This window comes from Embiotoca jacksoni, unplaced genomic scaffold (genome assembly GCF_022577435.1).
Source record: "Embiotoca jacksoni isolate LCO1_2020_lvr unplaced genomic scaffold, fEmbJac1.0.p SCAF_5, whole genome shotgun sequence".
Taxonomy (NCBI): domain Eukaryota; kingdom Metazoa; phylum Chordata; class Actinopteri; family Embiotocidae; genus Embiotoca; species Embiotoca jacksoni.
This window is the reverse complement of record NW_027185403.1, coordinates 8909183-8925492: the sequence shown is the minus strand read 5'-3', so window position 1 is coordinate 8925492 and position 16310 is coordinate 8909183. Positions and strand designations below refer to the sequence as shown.

Sequence of the window (16310 nt, the reverse complement as noted above, 5' to 3'; positions counted from 1 at the left end):
GAAGGAAGTAGTTAGTATGAAACAACTCCCCCCCCAAAAAGTAATCTGCTTTTGTACTTTGAACCTGAGCATAACTCAAAAAAACACAGCTTTGCCACTCATACTCAGAAGCAGTCCAGCACATAGGCATGTATCCACACTCACTTCAGAGGACGTTACATTTACTTACATTCATTTTGTGAAGACTTACCTTAACCCAGAGCACTAACCCTAACCCTTACCATAACCTTAAACCAGGTCATTAAAGTAAAGGGAGGCGAGTTCCTACACTTCTATAGCACTTTATTACCATAGCGCTTTACAGTTTTACCACACAAACACGCACGCACGCACACACACACACACACGCACACACACTAAAAGCTAGAACTTGCTCTTCATGTTTAAACATTAAGTCGATAAAGGGCTCCCTATCGTGTGGTTTAGACACATTCAGGGCGATTTCTCACGTGAGATTTGCCTCAATGTACCTACACAGTTTTTAGGTCAACATTCCTGTACCTTAATCAACTCTGGTCAGGCTGGCAGCTTTTCAGCTCAACATCTGCATTCAAGTGTGTGAAATTCATTATACTATCAAAGAAATTTGTTAATTCAGTTTTAATAGATTTATAGTTTCATTGATTCTCAAAATGCTGCGATAAGTCGAAGACATGCTATAAGAAAAATATGCACACTGCAGCCAACAAATCTTAATCAAAAATAAAATCAATGCTTAACAATTATTTATATTACAAATTATGTTTTCATAAATGAATAAATTATATCAACAAAACCACTTTTGTAATTCAGCAGGTAAGTTGTGCCATTGAAATAATGGTATGGAAATTTGTGTATGTAGTACTTTTGGTGTGGTTGCAGACATTTCTTTAAAATATACATTTAAGAATTTTATTTATGAAATAGAGGAATCGAAAATATATTTGTGTATAAAAAGTTTTAATACATTATATTGGACCTATTGGTGTAAAACCTTAATAAATAGTTTGACATTCGTGATGATTGTAAATTTACATACAGAAATTGTAAACATTCACATTCAAAGAAAACCAACTGTAAAACTTGGAAAACCAACTTCATTGATATGATTAAATTATCCAGTATAGAAATTTAACTAAATCTAAACGTGGCAAAAATCTGGTAGATTAACACGTTTATAAAAATGGCTCTTAATCATAGACTGTATTAATTTAATTTAAAAACCCATTTAAGAACTTGAAATGAACATGAGGTAATATTTATGACAGATTTATGATTTTATTTTTATACATGTTTTAAAAAAGTAATATTATTTTGAAAATACCAGCAGGAGTTAAGTTGTTACATCCTATTCTACAGTGTCAAGTGTAATATACAATTATATACAGTTTTATTAGTAGTCGTGCTGATATTTTGTAGCAACTATAAAAATGGCAGGCTGATAACAGTTATATTCACAGTGGGACTGTCAGTCAGAGCTACTCAGTAGAAGCGGTGCTAGTCTGCTTAATGTAGCAGCCTCAGAACCAGCCATGATGTTGTGGTCTAAAAACAGCTGCATCAAGTTATACTGGCAGCCGCAGTAACAAATAATAGTGGGATTATACTAACAGCAGAAAGCTTTTCACCTCAGATTATCTGTCCCTGTGGCGGTGGGTTTTATTTAAAGCCAAAGTTTTTCATGTTTAACTGATGTTAATCAACACGTCATCCTGTTATCCTGCCAGCTGTCAGCAGGATATAAAACAAATCTGAAAACAGTCGACATCAGGTTTTAATTGAATTGTATCCCGTGATTGGAGGAGTGTCTCAGCACATGAAACTCTTTACCAATGATGCTCAAAGTCAGCCAGTGTGCACGCCTTACTCTGCAATGCTCCCTTCACATTCATCATCCTCATTGCCAGGAATATCGCACTGAATATCTTCTTAGACTACTTGAAATAAGAGGGGAAAAAAATAAATGCTGATTAGAAGGACTCTAAATGAAATAGACTGGCTTTACATATAAGCAGAATAAATTAAATTCTTAAAAAAAAAAAAAAAAAAAGATGTTTAATGATTATCTCAGGAGGCTGCACTGCACAGCATGCAGCAGAATTAAGAGAAGAGCGAGCAGGTAAGATAACTAACAATTAATGTTTGACCAACACAAGCCAGGGATGCTGTAAACTTATTATAGATTTATTATAGATGTGCAAACTTTAAGCCTAAAAGTCAAAGTAAATTAGAGTCGGCCATCTTGTCTGAACGAGCTGCTCTAACAAGTTGAAGCTTGAAAGTGACTGCTCAGTTTCTGGTATTGTTGTCTAAAAAGTGCTCAGCACTGATTTATGATAAGCTCTTTAAATGCATCCCTGGCACAGACTCAGTTTACACTACTGATACAGCTGCTGCCCCCTACTGGTACAACTTTTCCACAGCAGTCACAGGAAGAAAAGCACAGGTGGAAATAATAACTTTAATCAATGATGGCTTTGTTACTTTTAGGTGACAGTAAACCCCATTTTCTTAAAACAGGACAGACTGTAGCATCAGTTTTCGGCCTGAAACTCTATACTCAAGATTTACTTAATATCAGAAGTTTGTGCTTTATCTAGTCTCGTTTCTCCATCTTATTATTTTAATATACTGTTCCTGCTCGATATGTAACACTCACAGGCCTTTTTCACATCATTTTGACTTGTCCTTCGAAGGAAATAGGGAAAAAGACAAGTTTTACATATAAACTAAACATTAGCTCTCTTTTATTCAAGTGCCCCAGTAAAGCATAACAGAATCACCACCAACAAAACCAGGATTCTGACACTGAAGCAGCTAAATGGAGTTAACACATCTTTATTTCTATTATTTACATCTGTGCTTGTCCTTCTGTGACACGTCAAGAGACATCTTCTGTGAAAACAACCAACACATTTTGGTTATTTGTGAATCCAACTTGTCTTACTGAATTGACCTGCAGGTGAAATTAATGAGCACTAATAAAACTGCTGCCTCACACAAATGCAGGCCTGATAGATCAATGATGTTAGACAGGAAAAGTGGGATCGATATTCATGCTGGCTCTGTTCCTTTTAACACTTTACACTGAAACAAATCAATTTATTACACTAAATTCGATGTTTTTTTAATTTATTTATGCAATATTTTACAGTAATGATAGTTTATTTACTTAATTTACGTAATTATCTCTTCCTCTGTACTGTAATTTTACTCCTTCTGCTTCTATCTAATCTGACATTTTTGGCAGCTCTGTCCATCTTGGAAGAGGACTCCCTTCTCTTGAGATTCTTGAGGTTGCTCCCATCTTGAAAGTTTTTTTCTTGCTCAAATGGAGAATCCAAGAATAGTGTACAAGACTGTAAAGCTAAAGAAAAATATTTTGTACTTCATGCCTCTGAGGTTAGAATAACTTGATGTTTGTGAGAAGCCTGTTAAATCCAAGAAGGCTCATAAAGTGAAATTGTTTTTTACTCATACTTTTGAATTATATGCACAGATATTTGCAGTAATGTGACCATCTTGCAGTCTTGACTACAAGCACTTATAAATGTACAGTATTTGTGGATGTGTGTGTACGCGCCTGTATGTAAATTGTAAAAAACAAGCATTTGCCACCATGTGTCCGTTCTCTCCATGCCTCCTGCAAACTGATGTCCATTGCTGGGCAGATTTCTTTCTCGCTGCTGTTCTTTGACCCAGCTGGTCCCTCTGGCAGCTCCCATCCTCTCCTTCAATCCTTCATTTTGGAGAGGAGGCCAGGGAGATGCACACAAAGGAGAGAAAACAGCTACTGTTCTCCATCATGGGGCCCCTAATGATGCTCCCCTTCAACCACTGACTGAGGAGAGAATGGCCACAGGGGTGATGGGGATGGGGAATAATATGCTGGACTGATGAAGCTCTATTAAGCGTCTGAGATAACAGCATGTGCATGTTATTTTCTCCAATTTACGTTGTATGTAAATAAAACAGGGAAGGTGAGGTCTGTCATTTCAGTTTTATTTCAGCAGGATTGTCGTTATGATTCAGGTTTCTATCTTGATGTCACAGATAAATGAAATGTCATCGCTTTAGGGTGACATTATGTCTTCTCAGGTCTCTGGACATGAAGACCCTGAATAAGAGGACAGATGAGTGAAAGACACACTAAAGCTGTAATCATAAGAGAGACAAGTGATGTTTTTTGATTTACACTAACCTAACAGGTCGGGGTTATGATGTGCTGATAGGCTGGGGTGAAAGGTCAGGCTGGAAACAGAGGTCATGCAGGGGTCACACCGTCCCCAGGTGTCATAACAGGAACATGGGTGGTCGTGGTCCACACTGCAGGAGACGTTCCCACCTGGAAGACAAAAGGCCTTCAGTCCAGGTTCACTTTCATTTCCCTTCCTACCTCTGTTTCTATCTTCACTTGTTCTAATTAATAGAATGATGAAAAGCATTCATGTGTGTGTTTCTAGGGGTAACAAGGCATATTTATCTATGCAATCTCCTCTTCTAATGCTTGCAGTGATGGAGGAGTGGAGGTGTAAGCAGGCCTGTAATGAGCAGCGGAGGCGATGGAGAGGCAGGGAGGAGCAGAGAGCCTGCTGGCTGGGAGGACAGAAGCCTGGGGGGAGGGTGAGGTGGGTCTCCTGCTGCGGAGGATGTTTCAGTCAGACTAATATTAACACAGGACCACCAGCTTTACACATCAGTCTGTTGTGGGGTCTAAAACAGCAGAGAATCCATGGTAATCTCTGTGTCTCCTCTGTGAATTCAAACGTCTTCACGAAATGTTTCCTCTAATATGAAATGTGACAGGAATTTTACAGGAATAGAAATTGCCGATGAAGAAAGTTCTTTTTTTAAATTTTTTATTTCAGAAATGGTCTTGCAAAAGTGCAATTTCTTGTTGTGAACTAGATGATTTTCTTCTGCTTTAAGACACTCATTTCTAAAAAAAAAACTTCCTGAAAAAAATGAAACAGAAAAAACATGGATTCAGAGTCAATGACTTCACCCGAAGGTTTTCCGATACAGATACAACCACATGGAAAGATTGCAATTTTTTTTTCAAATGAAAGAACAAACATCACACGTCATTGTGAAGGGTCTCAAATTAGATTTGGATGCCATACAGGCTAACTTCATGTACTACATGTCATTTGAGTAAAAAACAAGAAAAGTGACCGAATGAATTATAAAATGTGTCCATTTGTCAAGCATATTTGCTCAACTTTTACATGAGATATTGCAGGACAATATCGTTGTTTGTTGTCCAGATTTTAAAGTGGCAGTTGCAGTTAAGGTGCACTTTGACGAGAAAAAATATTTTAAGTGACAAACAAAGTGTATCCTACACTTTCACACAAATTCTGATCTTACTAACAGATTATATTACCTTCTGTATGCTTTCTGCTGTATTTTCTGATTCCCAGAATCCCACTGATTGAAAAGCTGGTATCAGAGAAACAGGCTGTTCCAATGGCAACAGGCGATACAGATGACACTGCAGGGGCACAGGTCAGTGGCATGAAGCATTCGTAGAGCTCATGTAGATAAAGATGGAGGAGAATGGAAAGAAAGAACTTACAAACGTCACAAGACTCAGACTGGACTTTGTTCCGGATGATCCTGTGAAGACAGAGAAAATTCACTCAGAACTCATTTTAAAGATACGTGTCGTCAGGTTCACATACGTATGAAGTCATCTTTACCTGTTGATGGAGCTGATGCTGGGCACACTGTTGTGGTCACACTCTTGCTCCAGCACCAGCCTGTCTCGGATCTCCCAGGCAAACATTGTGGGGTTGTTGTGTTTCAAATGCAGGATCCTTTCCACGACTCTGGGAGTGGCCACTTTGGGCTTCGACCCACCAATTAGCCCTGGTCTGACGCTCCCTGTCTCATTGTACCTGGATGAAACGTGTTGACATCAGGAGGGTTGAGATTTACTTAAGGACGAGGCTGCATCACCAACCAGGCCCAGTGGGCAACTGCAGGGATTAACTTCACATTGTTAGGGTCAGATTTGTAATAAATTGAGGGGGAATGACATACAGGCCCTCCGTCCTTTGTTATTATGTTTAATCAAACTGCTTCCATCTCTTTGTGTATCAAGTAAATATCCCGAAACCTCAGGTATTGGTTTATCTGACTGATGTTTTAGTCTTTAAATTTGAGAAAACAGTGGTAAATGATCATCATTACTCATTGACAAGCTAAAAGTGTCATCACCAATGTGATGAACAGTGAAAAACACAAAGAAGTAGACTTTAAGAAAACTATCAAATCTATGAAATATTTACATTTGAGAAGCCAGTGCCGCAGACTTTAAAAAAAATCTTTGCATAAAAGAAACTAAACTAAAATTAAACTATTAATTAGTTGTTAAATATTGTTGCTAATTTTGTGTAATTTCAACCAATAGGCCATGAATCATTTCTGCGGGTACCCATTATTATTACAGGTGCCTGGGGCAATAATGAAATTGATAGTGGGGGTGATTAGGGGTCCAACAACAGATAGGAGTTTAAACTGGCCATGCAAACAAAATATTGAGACATCAAAAATAAATAATAATGCAGCCTACACAAAGTGCGCCGTTTTTAAATATGAATTTACAACTGAGTTATAAACACTTTAAGACATGTGGTTTTCATCTTCAAACAATAAAGTCCTAAAACTTAGTCTAGCATGCAGGAAATAATATTCTTAAAATGTATACAGAATATGTTTGAATAGCCTGCGTCTATGAATGGATAAATAATGTTATATATATATATATTACCAAGATAAGATAAGTCTGTTTACCTAGCCAGTATTTTGCTGACACAGCCGTGACTGACGCGCAGGCTGCGGGAGATCTCACAAGGGCGCACGCCACGCTGCGAGAGCTCCACGATGCGCTGTCTCACCACTTGCGGCAACGGGCGCCCGTTAATGAAGACACCACCAAGTTGGTTCACCCCGCCGTGCCCTGAGCAGCAGATCCGATACAAGACACGCAAATCAAAACACACGGTGACACACAGGAAGGTTTAACCTGTAACTTATTCTGCGTACTCGGGGCACATCATAAATACATTTAATAAGAAATAGTGTTACTTACTGTGCGTAACGGCGAGCGAAGCCTGTCCAAAACGTACTTCCATCACAGACTATTCTAAAAAAAAAAAAAAAAAAAAAAAAAAGAAGTCTGAAGTCTATTGAACTTGTGGAGACGTCGGCTGATACAAAGTTGTTTTTCAGGAACCAACTCTTTCAAACAGAAAGCTGGGGGAAAAAAAAAAAAAAGTGAGTGAGAGAGAGCCTATATAGAGATTGTGTCCGGTATGTTTATTTGGCGATGCAGGGTGGCCGATGAGCTGCCTCTATGCCTCACGTTCAGGAACCTGACCGGTGGGAAGCAGCGCGAGCCTCTGAACGCACGCGCACGCTGCAAGGGCACTAAAGGCGTTATAATGCGTTCATATAAAAAAAAAAAAAAAAAAAAAAAAAAAGGGCTGTAGACAAGACTTTATAGGTCCCACAGCCTCCCCATACACCGAGGACTTCACACTCATCTCAGAATGTACACATCAGTTTTATTATTCATTTATTTAGTTAATTATAGTCCATTTCTTATTTCACAACACAAATGTGTAATTGCTGTTGTCCCCCCTGAATAACATTTTTGCTGGGAAAAATAGCATATTGAGTTGAAAATAACCTGTTGTGTTGTATTGGGCAAAAAAAAAAAATAAAAAAAAAAATAAAAAATAAATCACCCCATCATTAACTTGTCTAAGTTTATAATGTATCTGGGATGTAAACATCCCAAAGGTTGCTAAAACCCCTGCATTTCCAGAATATACAACAGAGAACATACCTTGTGATTCACTGATATTGTTTTTATTTCAAATACATCAAACTGAATAAAATCTTTCAGTTCAATTTAACATATAGAATGCTGTAAAACAAGAACCATGTGAGATATAATGCCACTTGTTAAGTTATCCTATAAAATGACAACTGAAAAAAAAAACAATTATTCAGGTGGTAGCACAATCATAGTTGTTATTATGATATCAGTGTTTTTCATTATGATGTTACTATTTCTTAATTAGTCTAATGGTGAAATGTGGACAAAATATGCTACATTTGGACTAATTAGTACACTTGTTAATAATGCTGTTGAGGTGTTTATAAAGTACCTGCATTTACCTTTTTTTTCAAAATGCACATTTTAGAGTTTAATATTTTATTTTCTTCTCCACTACATCAATCTTACAACTGAAGTTAGGTCACTTTGCATACCAGTTGATATCTCACTCTACCCATGTCACCAAAGGCTAAGGAAACTCAATTTAAAATGATAAATGCTTTTAATGAGTTCCTGAGACAAGATTTAACATATTATATTATATTATAATATTATATTATAATATTATATTATATTATATTTTATATATATATATATATATATTAGTTATTTATGTTTTAACATAAATAACTGTATAGGGCCTATATTTTGTGATTCTGATATTGAAACTTTTGAACATTTGTTCTTTGCTTGCCATCATACTGGATCCTTTTGGGACTCTTTTCAAAATTGGATAGATGAAAAGGAAAAAATACCCAAAATATTTTTTATTGAGATTAAATTTGTAAATACATTGCAAAACAGAAAGAGGGAAATGCTCTTTAATAGTCTAATCATTACGGCTAAACAATTTATTCACAGATGTCGATTTATTCATGTCAGACCCACTGTTCATGAATGAATTAATACATTTTAAGAAAGCTTTGAAATGAATAAAAACTAAAAGAGCCTTTGATGTTTATAAACCCACACAGACACTGCTTCCTGAATAGACCTCTTATATTCAATTATAGTTGTTGCTGTTCTTTTTATTTATTTAGCCTGTTTTCTGCTGAATGTACTGACATGTATTAACAAAATGTAATAGCTCAGTTTGTAATACATTGTTTCGGACTGAAATTTTATGTACGCCAAATTTAATTTGAATATAGTTTTTAAAAAAAACAAAACAAAAACAAAACACTTTGCATACCGGTTGGAAGTCGTTGCTATGGGAACAGCTTGGCACAAATTGTCTTCACAACCACAAATAAATGCCGTGAAATTCACAATACTTTTTTTTGTTATTATAAAATAATTAATTTACGAGGAGTATAATATTACTTCATAACCAGCATATTAATAATTATTTTACAATTACACTGCTTTTATTATCAGTTCTGCCCCAGCACCGGAATGACAGCGTGTTAACGCCGAGTTACGTTTTGGTTGTCCAACATTTTCCGGAAACGCCGGCTGGGAGTGCTTCAGCTTCTGACTTGTAAACAGGCATGGAAGTCACAACTAACGTGTTAGCGTCATCGAGGGAACATTTTGTAATACGAATTGCACAAAATCGCAACCGAGGTATAGTGGGTTAAAACGGTAAGCAACTTAAAATTGCATTTATAGACGTTATTTGACTTTGTTGTTTACCAAGCTAACTACCTCGGCTACTACGGAGCGAGTTAACGTTAGCATAGCGCTGGTTAGCCTTAAGCACGTGTCAAAATAGCTTTATTGTTTACATTACTACGCCATAAGTTCATGTTTTTTTTTAAAAGTAATCCCTTTAACCTCGACGCCTAGACTGCCCGGTGCTATTCATTAACAGAACGTTATCGTATATCAGCCATTGGTCGCTGCTGCCGTGCAGACAAGCACCTGAAGGGGGCGCTGTTCAGCCGCAGGCTGCGTCAGGTTGTACTTTTACTATGGACAATGAAGTTGAGGACGGTCAGAAAAGCGCGAAAGGCGACCACTTCTTTTTCGAGGACTCCGGCAGTTCAGAGGATGAAGGTGAAACTAAGTTCAGACACCAGGAACATCGCAGAAGCGGCGGGCGAGCTGCACGGCTCAGCGGGGAGGGATCGCCTCCGCTCCTCCTGGCCTTCAGCTCCTCCAGGATAGCTCTGCAGGACGCAAGACTCGGTTCTCCTGCTGAATTGCAGGAGGAGGACAGTGACGAGTCCACCGAGAAGTGGATGATCCTGGATGAAGAGGAGCAGGTGGGGGATTCAAGCATCCAGCTGAACCTGAGCTACTGGAACAGCTCTGAGGATGACTCCGGAGATGAAGGTCAGACTCCACTTCATCGGCCTCCGGGTTAACATTGTGTTCCTGTCTGTCATCTAATTCCATTAGATTTTAACACAAGCACTCAGGTGTTTTAAATAAGTGATCAACAGTTACAGCTGCCAGTGGCATAGTGGAGCAACAAGGACAAAACAGTCAAATTAAATCAACTAAACTAAATCTCTGGACATCAGTAAGGATGATCTACTTTATTTTTTTTCATCGAGTAAAACCATAAATGCACCAGCTGTGATATTTCATAGACAAGACTGTCGAGTTACAGCTCAGAATGTTATTTTTTGAATTGATGTTCCAGCATCCAACATGGGAGATAGATGGAAACAATACAGAGAAATGATGAGAAACAAAGATAGAAATACATTTCATGTAAAAACAGTAAACTGACACGGTGAGTTATGGTGATTTCTGTAGATCAGTGGGAGTACAATTTATTTAAGATATTACAGAGTCATTATAGAGTCGGTTTGCTTCAGCATGCAGTCCGTTGTTTGGGAAATGCTCCGCTTCACGTTAATGAAGATAGATACTCATATTCACACCAGGGACCTGCATTGCACAACCGCTTTGTCTTGTCTTGCCACCTCGGGGCTTCACTAGAGCAGAGAGGCGTTAGGTTTTATTTACATACGTGATAGTAGCTTTTGGAAGGTCAAGTGTTCCTCATAATTTTTTAGTCCCCAGAGCTCCAGCTTTTACAAGACTGAATAACTGGGAAAGACTACTGGGCTTGGAAAAACTCCTGATATGATATATAAGTTTATGTTGCAGTTCAATAACTATTCCTCCTCAGAGCAACTCACAGTTATATCTTTAATTGACGAATATATTTGTGTCTGTGTAACAATGTTCTCCTTGGTCTTTCTCTCCGTCTCAGAAATAACAGAGGAGAATGTAAAATCAGTAAAAGAGACCTGGGCTGTATCAGAGAGAGACAAGGTAACTTTTTAAAACAGCTTTCATGAATACTACTGGAGATCTCATTAATGCAGGACAATATGCAACTACTAAACGGTAGCAAAAGGAGGAAAGAAAATGTATTCAAAATTGTGGTTGTCTGATATTGAAGACTGTATTATGGGTTCACATAATTGGCTTTTAAAAATGTCTGTCATGTCTTTCATTTTATCCAGTATGGCGCTGATCCGTTTCTGGCCAGCCGCTACTTCATCCCTAGTCGATCTCTGATCTGTCGCATCTGCAACAGGACGGGACACCTTGCCAAAAGCTGCTACCTCCATAAAGTAAAGTAACTCACTCATTTATCCTATTACCATGAGTGCCTGCAGAGTTCGATTGACAGGACCCGTCATACCATCTTTAAAAGCAATCTTTCTGGTCTCCATGTCAGCAGAAATGTCCCACCTGTGTCCTTTGTGGGATCCGGGGCCACATCCAGAGGGACTGTCCAGGCCGCCCATGCCCGAGCTGTTTACTGCCTTCACATGGCCTCAGGCCCTGTGAAATTCCTTCCTTGTGGAACCAACACTGCCAGCGCTGTGGGATGACAGGGCACCTCTCTGATGTGAGCTTGTCTGTTATTTCCCAAATCTGGTTCCCTTTGAGTGTTTGTGTTGGAGAGTGAGTTGCCGGGTTGGAGGAACCGTTGGAAGCATTTCTGTGTTGAAAGATTTTGTTGCCTTTAAAGTGTGTGGGGGCAATTTTACAAAGTGTTGTTTTATTTCTGCAAATAGTTCCTCGTCTTCTGTGGCGTTACACAAAGCTTTTTCTGTACTTTGCTCAGAAGAATAATTCTCTCCTCTGTTGTTTGGGTTTTCCTCAGGCCTGTCCTGACACATGGAGACAGTTCCACTTAACTGTGAGTTGAAGTTTGGACATAACTGCACTTTGTTCACCTCAGCTGCTTTTCTAAGCAACAGAATACCTCCTAACATGAAAGGGTCTTTCTGTATAAATATAATTTGAGGCTTTAATGATTTTGCCCAAAATGAAATGAGAATTTATCCAAGAAGCAGGTGACTCTTATTTATTTAAGATTTATTTTTAGCATTTTCTGCTTTTTATTAAAAAGTCACAGTAGAGACACATGGCTGGCTGGCACTGCTCATAATCAGTTTTTATGTACTGTATTAATAAAACATTTAAGTTTTTTGTTTTTAAAAATGTCCTTTGTTTGACCTTTATTTCCAGATCAGGTTAGAGGTTCCTCTCAGGCCACGGACTGTTCATAACCTCAGACATAAGAGATACCACACTCACTGTTACAACTGCTCTAAAAGGGGTCATTATGGCTTTGTAAGTGGTTATTGAAAGGAAGCTTCCCCTTACTTTTATCTCCTGGCGTTCTAGTCTTGATCTTTACCTGCCTTCACTTTGTTTTTTACCGCTTAATCGTTTATTCCTCTCGCTTCTCTTCGTTTTTCCTTACCTCGCATTTCTCTTTGCTGTTTTTACACTCCTGTCCAACAGGTTTTCTTCTTCTCTCTGTTTCTCTCTGTGTTTTGGATCCAACTTAACTGAATCCTTTTGCTCCCTAAGTTTCCATTCTTTGATCTGTCTCCCACAATCACTGTCATTACTTGTGTCTTTTTAATGGCACTATTTTCCTTTGTCTTGTACCCATCCTTTAACTTCTTAGCTCTAGTTCATGTGTGTTTCTTTCTGTTGGCATCAGGAGTGCACGAGGAGGAGAATGATCAGTGGCACTTTTCCGACACTGCCTTATGTTTCACACTATGACACCAAGGAGGACATTCTCCAACATCGTATGAGGATGCAGAAAAGAACCAAAGGTGACAAAGCATATGTTATATTAGTTTTCTTCAACCGGTGGGTCGGGAACCAAAAGTAGGTCGCGGGGCTGTTTTCAGTGGGTCACAAATGTGTGCATGAAAAAAAAAAAAAAAAGATTCAATATTTTGAAGTCTACAGAATTGTAGTTTTCCCACTATTATTTTCAAGGACATATGTTTCTAACACAGTAGCCAATAGCCACCATCCACCAGCGTTGTCATGACAGTAACGACCAAAACTAATGCAGTCACCTTGTAGCTCTCAGTTGAGCTTTTGCAGACAGGTTAAGGATTAGATATTTATTTAGTTAAAGAAAAGTTTGCCCTTTTATTAAATATTTACACAGTTCAATTAAGTTTCCTCAAACTTGATGAGCATCACCATTTTAAACCTGTTTGACAACATCTGTAATTCAAGATAAATCTGCCTTTTTATTGAATTGGTAGTTTAGCTCTAGGTAAAAAAAAATAAAAAAAATAGTTTGTTTCATGTTTTCAATATCACATGAAGGTATTGTATATTACTGCCCTTTTTTTGTGGAATAAATATGAGTGGCCCCACAATAAAAAAAAATTGTCCAGATTAGATTTGGGTGGTGGCGGCACAGTGGTGTCGTGGTTTTCAATGCCGCCACACAGCGAAAAGGTTCCGGGTCCGATTCCGGGCCTGGGCCTTTCTGTGTGGAGTTTGCATGTTCTCCCTGTGCCTGCGTGGGTTCTCTCCGGGCACCGTCCAAAAACATGCATCTCAGGTTATTTGGTGATTCTACAAATTGCCCTTAGGTGTGAATGAGAGTGTGACTGGTCTTTGTGTGTTGCCCCTGTGATAAACTGGCGACCTGTCCAGGGTGTACCCTGCCTCCACCCAAAGTCAGCTGGAATAGGCTCCAGCCCCCTGTGACTCTGTTCAGGATAAAGCGGGTATAGATAATGGATGGATTTGGGTGGTGAGACCATTTGAGAACCACTATTTTTTTTATTCGACAATGTTTTATTGTACATACAACAATGTCAACTTTTACAAAAAACAATTTATTTTATCTATGCTCTTTCTGCTTTATTGGTGTTTTAAAAAAAAAAAGTATTTGGGATTTAATTTTAGCTAAACAAAAATCAAATACCATCTTTCTAGAGTGACCTTTAATACATATATCATGACAAAATTATTTTACTTTAACAATACACTTCATGGACTTGAGAAATCTGTTGTGAGCCTGTCAGTAAAATTAGATAGACATCTTCCAGACACAGAGCCACATTAGATTTCATTCAGTAAATGTGAGCACAATCACTTTTTTTAAAAATTTTTTTTTTTTTTAGCTCTGTTTTGTTCTCCGCCAGCTGAAGAGGAAATATGTTTCTTTAGCTACTAAATATATCACTATGTTCACCATAAAATGAAAATGAAATGAAAGATGCTAAAATGCTCTGTTGAGTTCAGAAGACCTGCAGAGTTGGCTGATAACTGTGCGCTCGTCCCAGTGGACGCCACTTTTACATTTCATTCAACTTCTTGTTAATGTAAAAAAGTGATTAGCTCTATAGCCTGTTTTGAATTATTATTCTATTAAACAGGATCACACTGATTATTAAGTCGGTCTTGTCTATCTGGGTTGTCTGTGTTTTCAGAGCATGCAAGTGCTGGATCCCTGACGCCTTCAGACTTGGAACGATTGTGTGAAAAAAACGGGGAGAGTGGCGAGGAGACTCAGTCAGTCCAGCGGAGAAGCAGGACTAAACAGGAGGCATGTAGCCGAGCTGGCAGGAGGAAGACGTGGCCAGAGAGGCGCAGAGAGAGACGTGAGGTTAAGCGACTGAGGAGAGAGGCCCAGTTCATGCGGGAAGGAGGACTGATGGGGAGGTCGCTGGGTAACTCTGACAATGAAGTCTGTCCCGCAGACTCCTTTAGACAATCCCCCCACCGTCACAGGCAGTCCACACCTCCTCCACAGAAGAAGAGGAGGGACGAGACAAGTTTCAGAAGAGCAGTGAGAGCACAGAGGTGGAAGAAAAGAGAAGCGTTTAAACATGGGGATTTGTATCCCCATGGTGACGTGGACATTGGAAGTGAAAACCTTCTTTCTCCAAAGCAAAGAGTGCGTCACAGAAGAAGATAAAGTGTGATGTTTACTTCCACCAAGGAGGTTGTTTTCGGTGCAGTCTGTCTGTTTGTCAGCAGCATTACGGAAAAAACAGCAGTTTGATTTTCATGAAACGTAGTGCATTGATGCAGCACGGGCCAAGGAGGGACGCATTCAATTTTGGAGCAGATCTGAATCATCGATAATCAATTTTTTACTTTCATTAACATTGTGAGACCGAGCATTTGGCCTACTAAATGCCACACATCTTAAAATCCAGTAGACGATAGTTCAATAGTGACAAAACATCAGCCATCCTGGAAATGTGATGACTGCACATAACAATCCACATTCACAGTTACCAGTGCCCCTCTGCGATATACATGTGCTTGCTCAAACTTTAAACAGCAAGCAGTCGTTATGGAGCTGTCATGGAGTGACAGTGGTTTCACCGGGGAGAACTGGAAACAGAACAGCTGAGATGAGTCAGTGAGGCACAAATGTATTTTTACATCATTCTGATAGTTTTGGAAATACATCCAGACATTATAGTGGTTGCAGTTCATCAGTATTGTCTTTTAATTCATTTATTGTCAATTCATTTTCGTTCAAAACTTCATTCCAAACTCAGGGTCGAGATAAAAGACATCATCACATAGAATAAAAGAAACATTAAATTCATAAATTACTACAAAAACGATCCTGTCCAATACAGTTGAAGGATGCTTATTTTAATCAGGTATGAACTTACTTCTGTACTATGTTCATTATACTGGCTGGGCCAAATTTGATACCTGCACAGTTTTAAACATATTTAGAATATGGTTGTTGTTGTTTTTTTTTACACTTTTTACTTGCCTTTTTCAATTCTGTTATATTGTATGATGTGAGAATGGTTGGTTATCTTTGTAAATATAATGACTGTTTTACAGCAACAATTCATTTCCTCGATTAAGATACTCGAAATTTCCCGATTCCCTCATTTCTGTGTTTCCAAGATACAAGATTATTGTGGGACGTTTGATGCGTGAAAACATACTCTCATGCGGGTGTACATGTTTACTTATTGTATCGTTACGTGTCTGCGTATGTAGAGCACATCAGCTTGAAAAGCCGTATGAAGCCGGTGGCTTTCAAAGCGTCGTCTCATAGTATTTCTGCTACGAAGCTGCTGAATTATTAATAAGCAAAGCAGCTGCCGGGGTTTTTGGCAGACAGAAGTAGTCGAACTCCGATAACGAGCTACTTTGCTTAATATCGCCCTTCACTGCCACTAATTACATAACTCGTACGCAAACATATATTGCACGCATTTGAACGCCCCCCCCCCCCCCTTCTCCTCCTCCTCCTCCTCCC

The 16310-nt window shown here is 38.7% G+C and overlaps 2 protein-coding genes across 3 annotated transcripts; one reads left to right on the top strand and one right to left on the bottom strand.

Annotated features, from left to right (window-relative positions):
• Nucleotides 1-4073: 4073 nt before the first annotated feature.
• Nucleotides 4074-8286, bottom strand: LOC138211607 (paired box protein Pax-5-like). The gene is made up of 7 exons (XM_069171576.1): nucleotides 8283-8286; nucleotides 6778-6943; nucleotides 5682-5879; nucleotides 5558-5598; nucleotides 5366-5473; nucleotides 4181-4324; nucleotides 4074-4096 (listed from the first exon to the last, which is right to left on the bottom strand). The coding sequence occupies exons 1-7, from the start codon at nucleotides 8284-8286 to the stop codon at nucleotides 4074-4076; spliced, it is 684 nt and encodes a 227-aa protein (XP_069027677.1).
• A 1014-nt stretch (nucleotides 8287-9300) lies between these two features.
• On the top strand, nucleotides 9301-16060 carry LOC138211700 (zinc finger CCHC domain-containing protein 7-like). 2 transcript variants are annotated; one of them, XM_069171765.1, is made up of 8 exons: nucleotides 9301-10105; nucleotides 10998-11059; nucleotides 11254-11364; nucleotides 11475-11645; nucleotides 11904-11939; nucleotides 12272-12376; nucleotides 12756-12873; nucleotides 14503-16060. In XM_069171765.1, exons 1-8 carry the CDS (start codon nucleotides 9742-9744, stop codon nucleotides 14988-14990), a joined length of 1455 nt encoding a protein of 484 aa, XP_069027866.1. In that variant the 5' UTR covers nucleotides 9301-9741; the 3' UTR covers nucleotides 14991-16060. The 2 variants fall into 2 exon arrangements, with proteins under 2 accessions (XP_069027866.1, XP_069027869.1); XM_069171768.1 differs by lacking the exon at nucleotides 12272-12376.
• The last annotated feature ends 250 nt before the right edge of the window (nucleotides 16061-16310 follow it).

Excerpts from the sequence above, each read along its gene's own strand:
- LOC138211607 (XM_069171576.1), bottom strand. Across the intron at positions 5,880-6,777 it reads GTCAGCAAAATACTGGCTAG|GTACAATGAGACAGGGAGCG; the intron begins GTAAACAGACTT and ends CGTTTCATCCAG. Across the intron at positions 5,474-5,557 it reads GTCTGAGTCTTGTGACGTTT|TGTCATCTGTATCGCCTGTT; the intron begins GTAAGTTCTTTC and ends GTGCCCCTGCAG.
- LOC138211700 (XM_069171765.1), top strand. The coding sequence starts at position 9,742 with ATGGACAATGAAGTTGAGGACGGTCAGAAAAGCGCGAAAGGCGACCAC. Across the intron at positions 11,060-11,253 it reads CTGTATCAGAGAGAGACAAG|TATGGCGCTGATCCGTTTCT; the intron begins GTAACTTTTTAA and ends CATTTTATCCAG. Across the intron at positions 12,874-14,502 it reads GATGCAGAAAAGAACCAAAG|AGCATGCAAGTGCTGGATCC; the intron begins GTGACAAAGCAT and ends CTGTGTTTTCAG.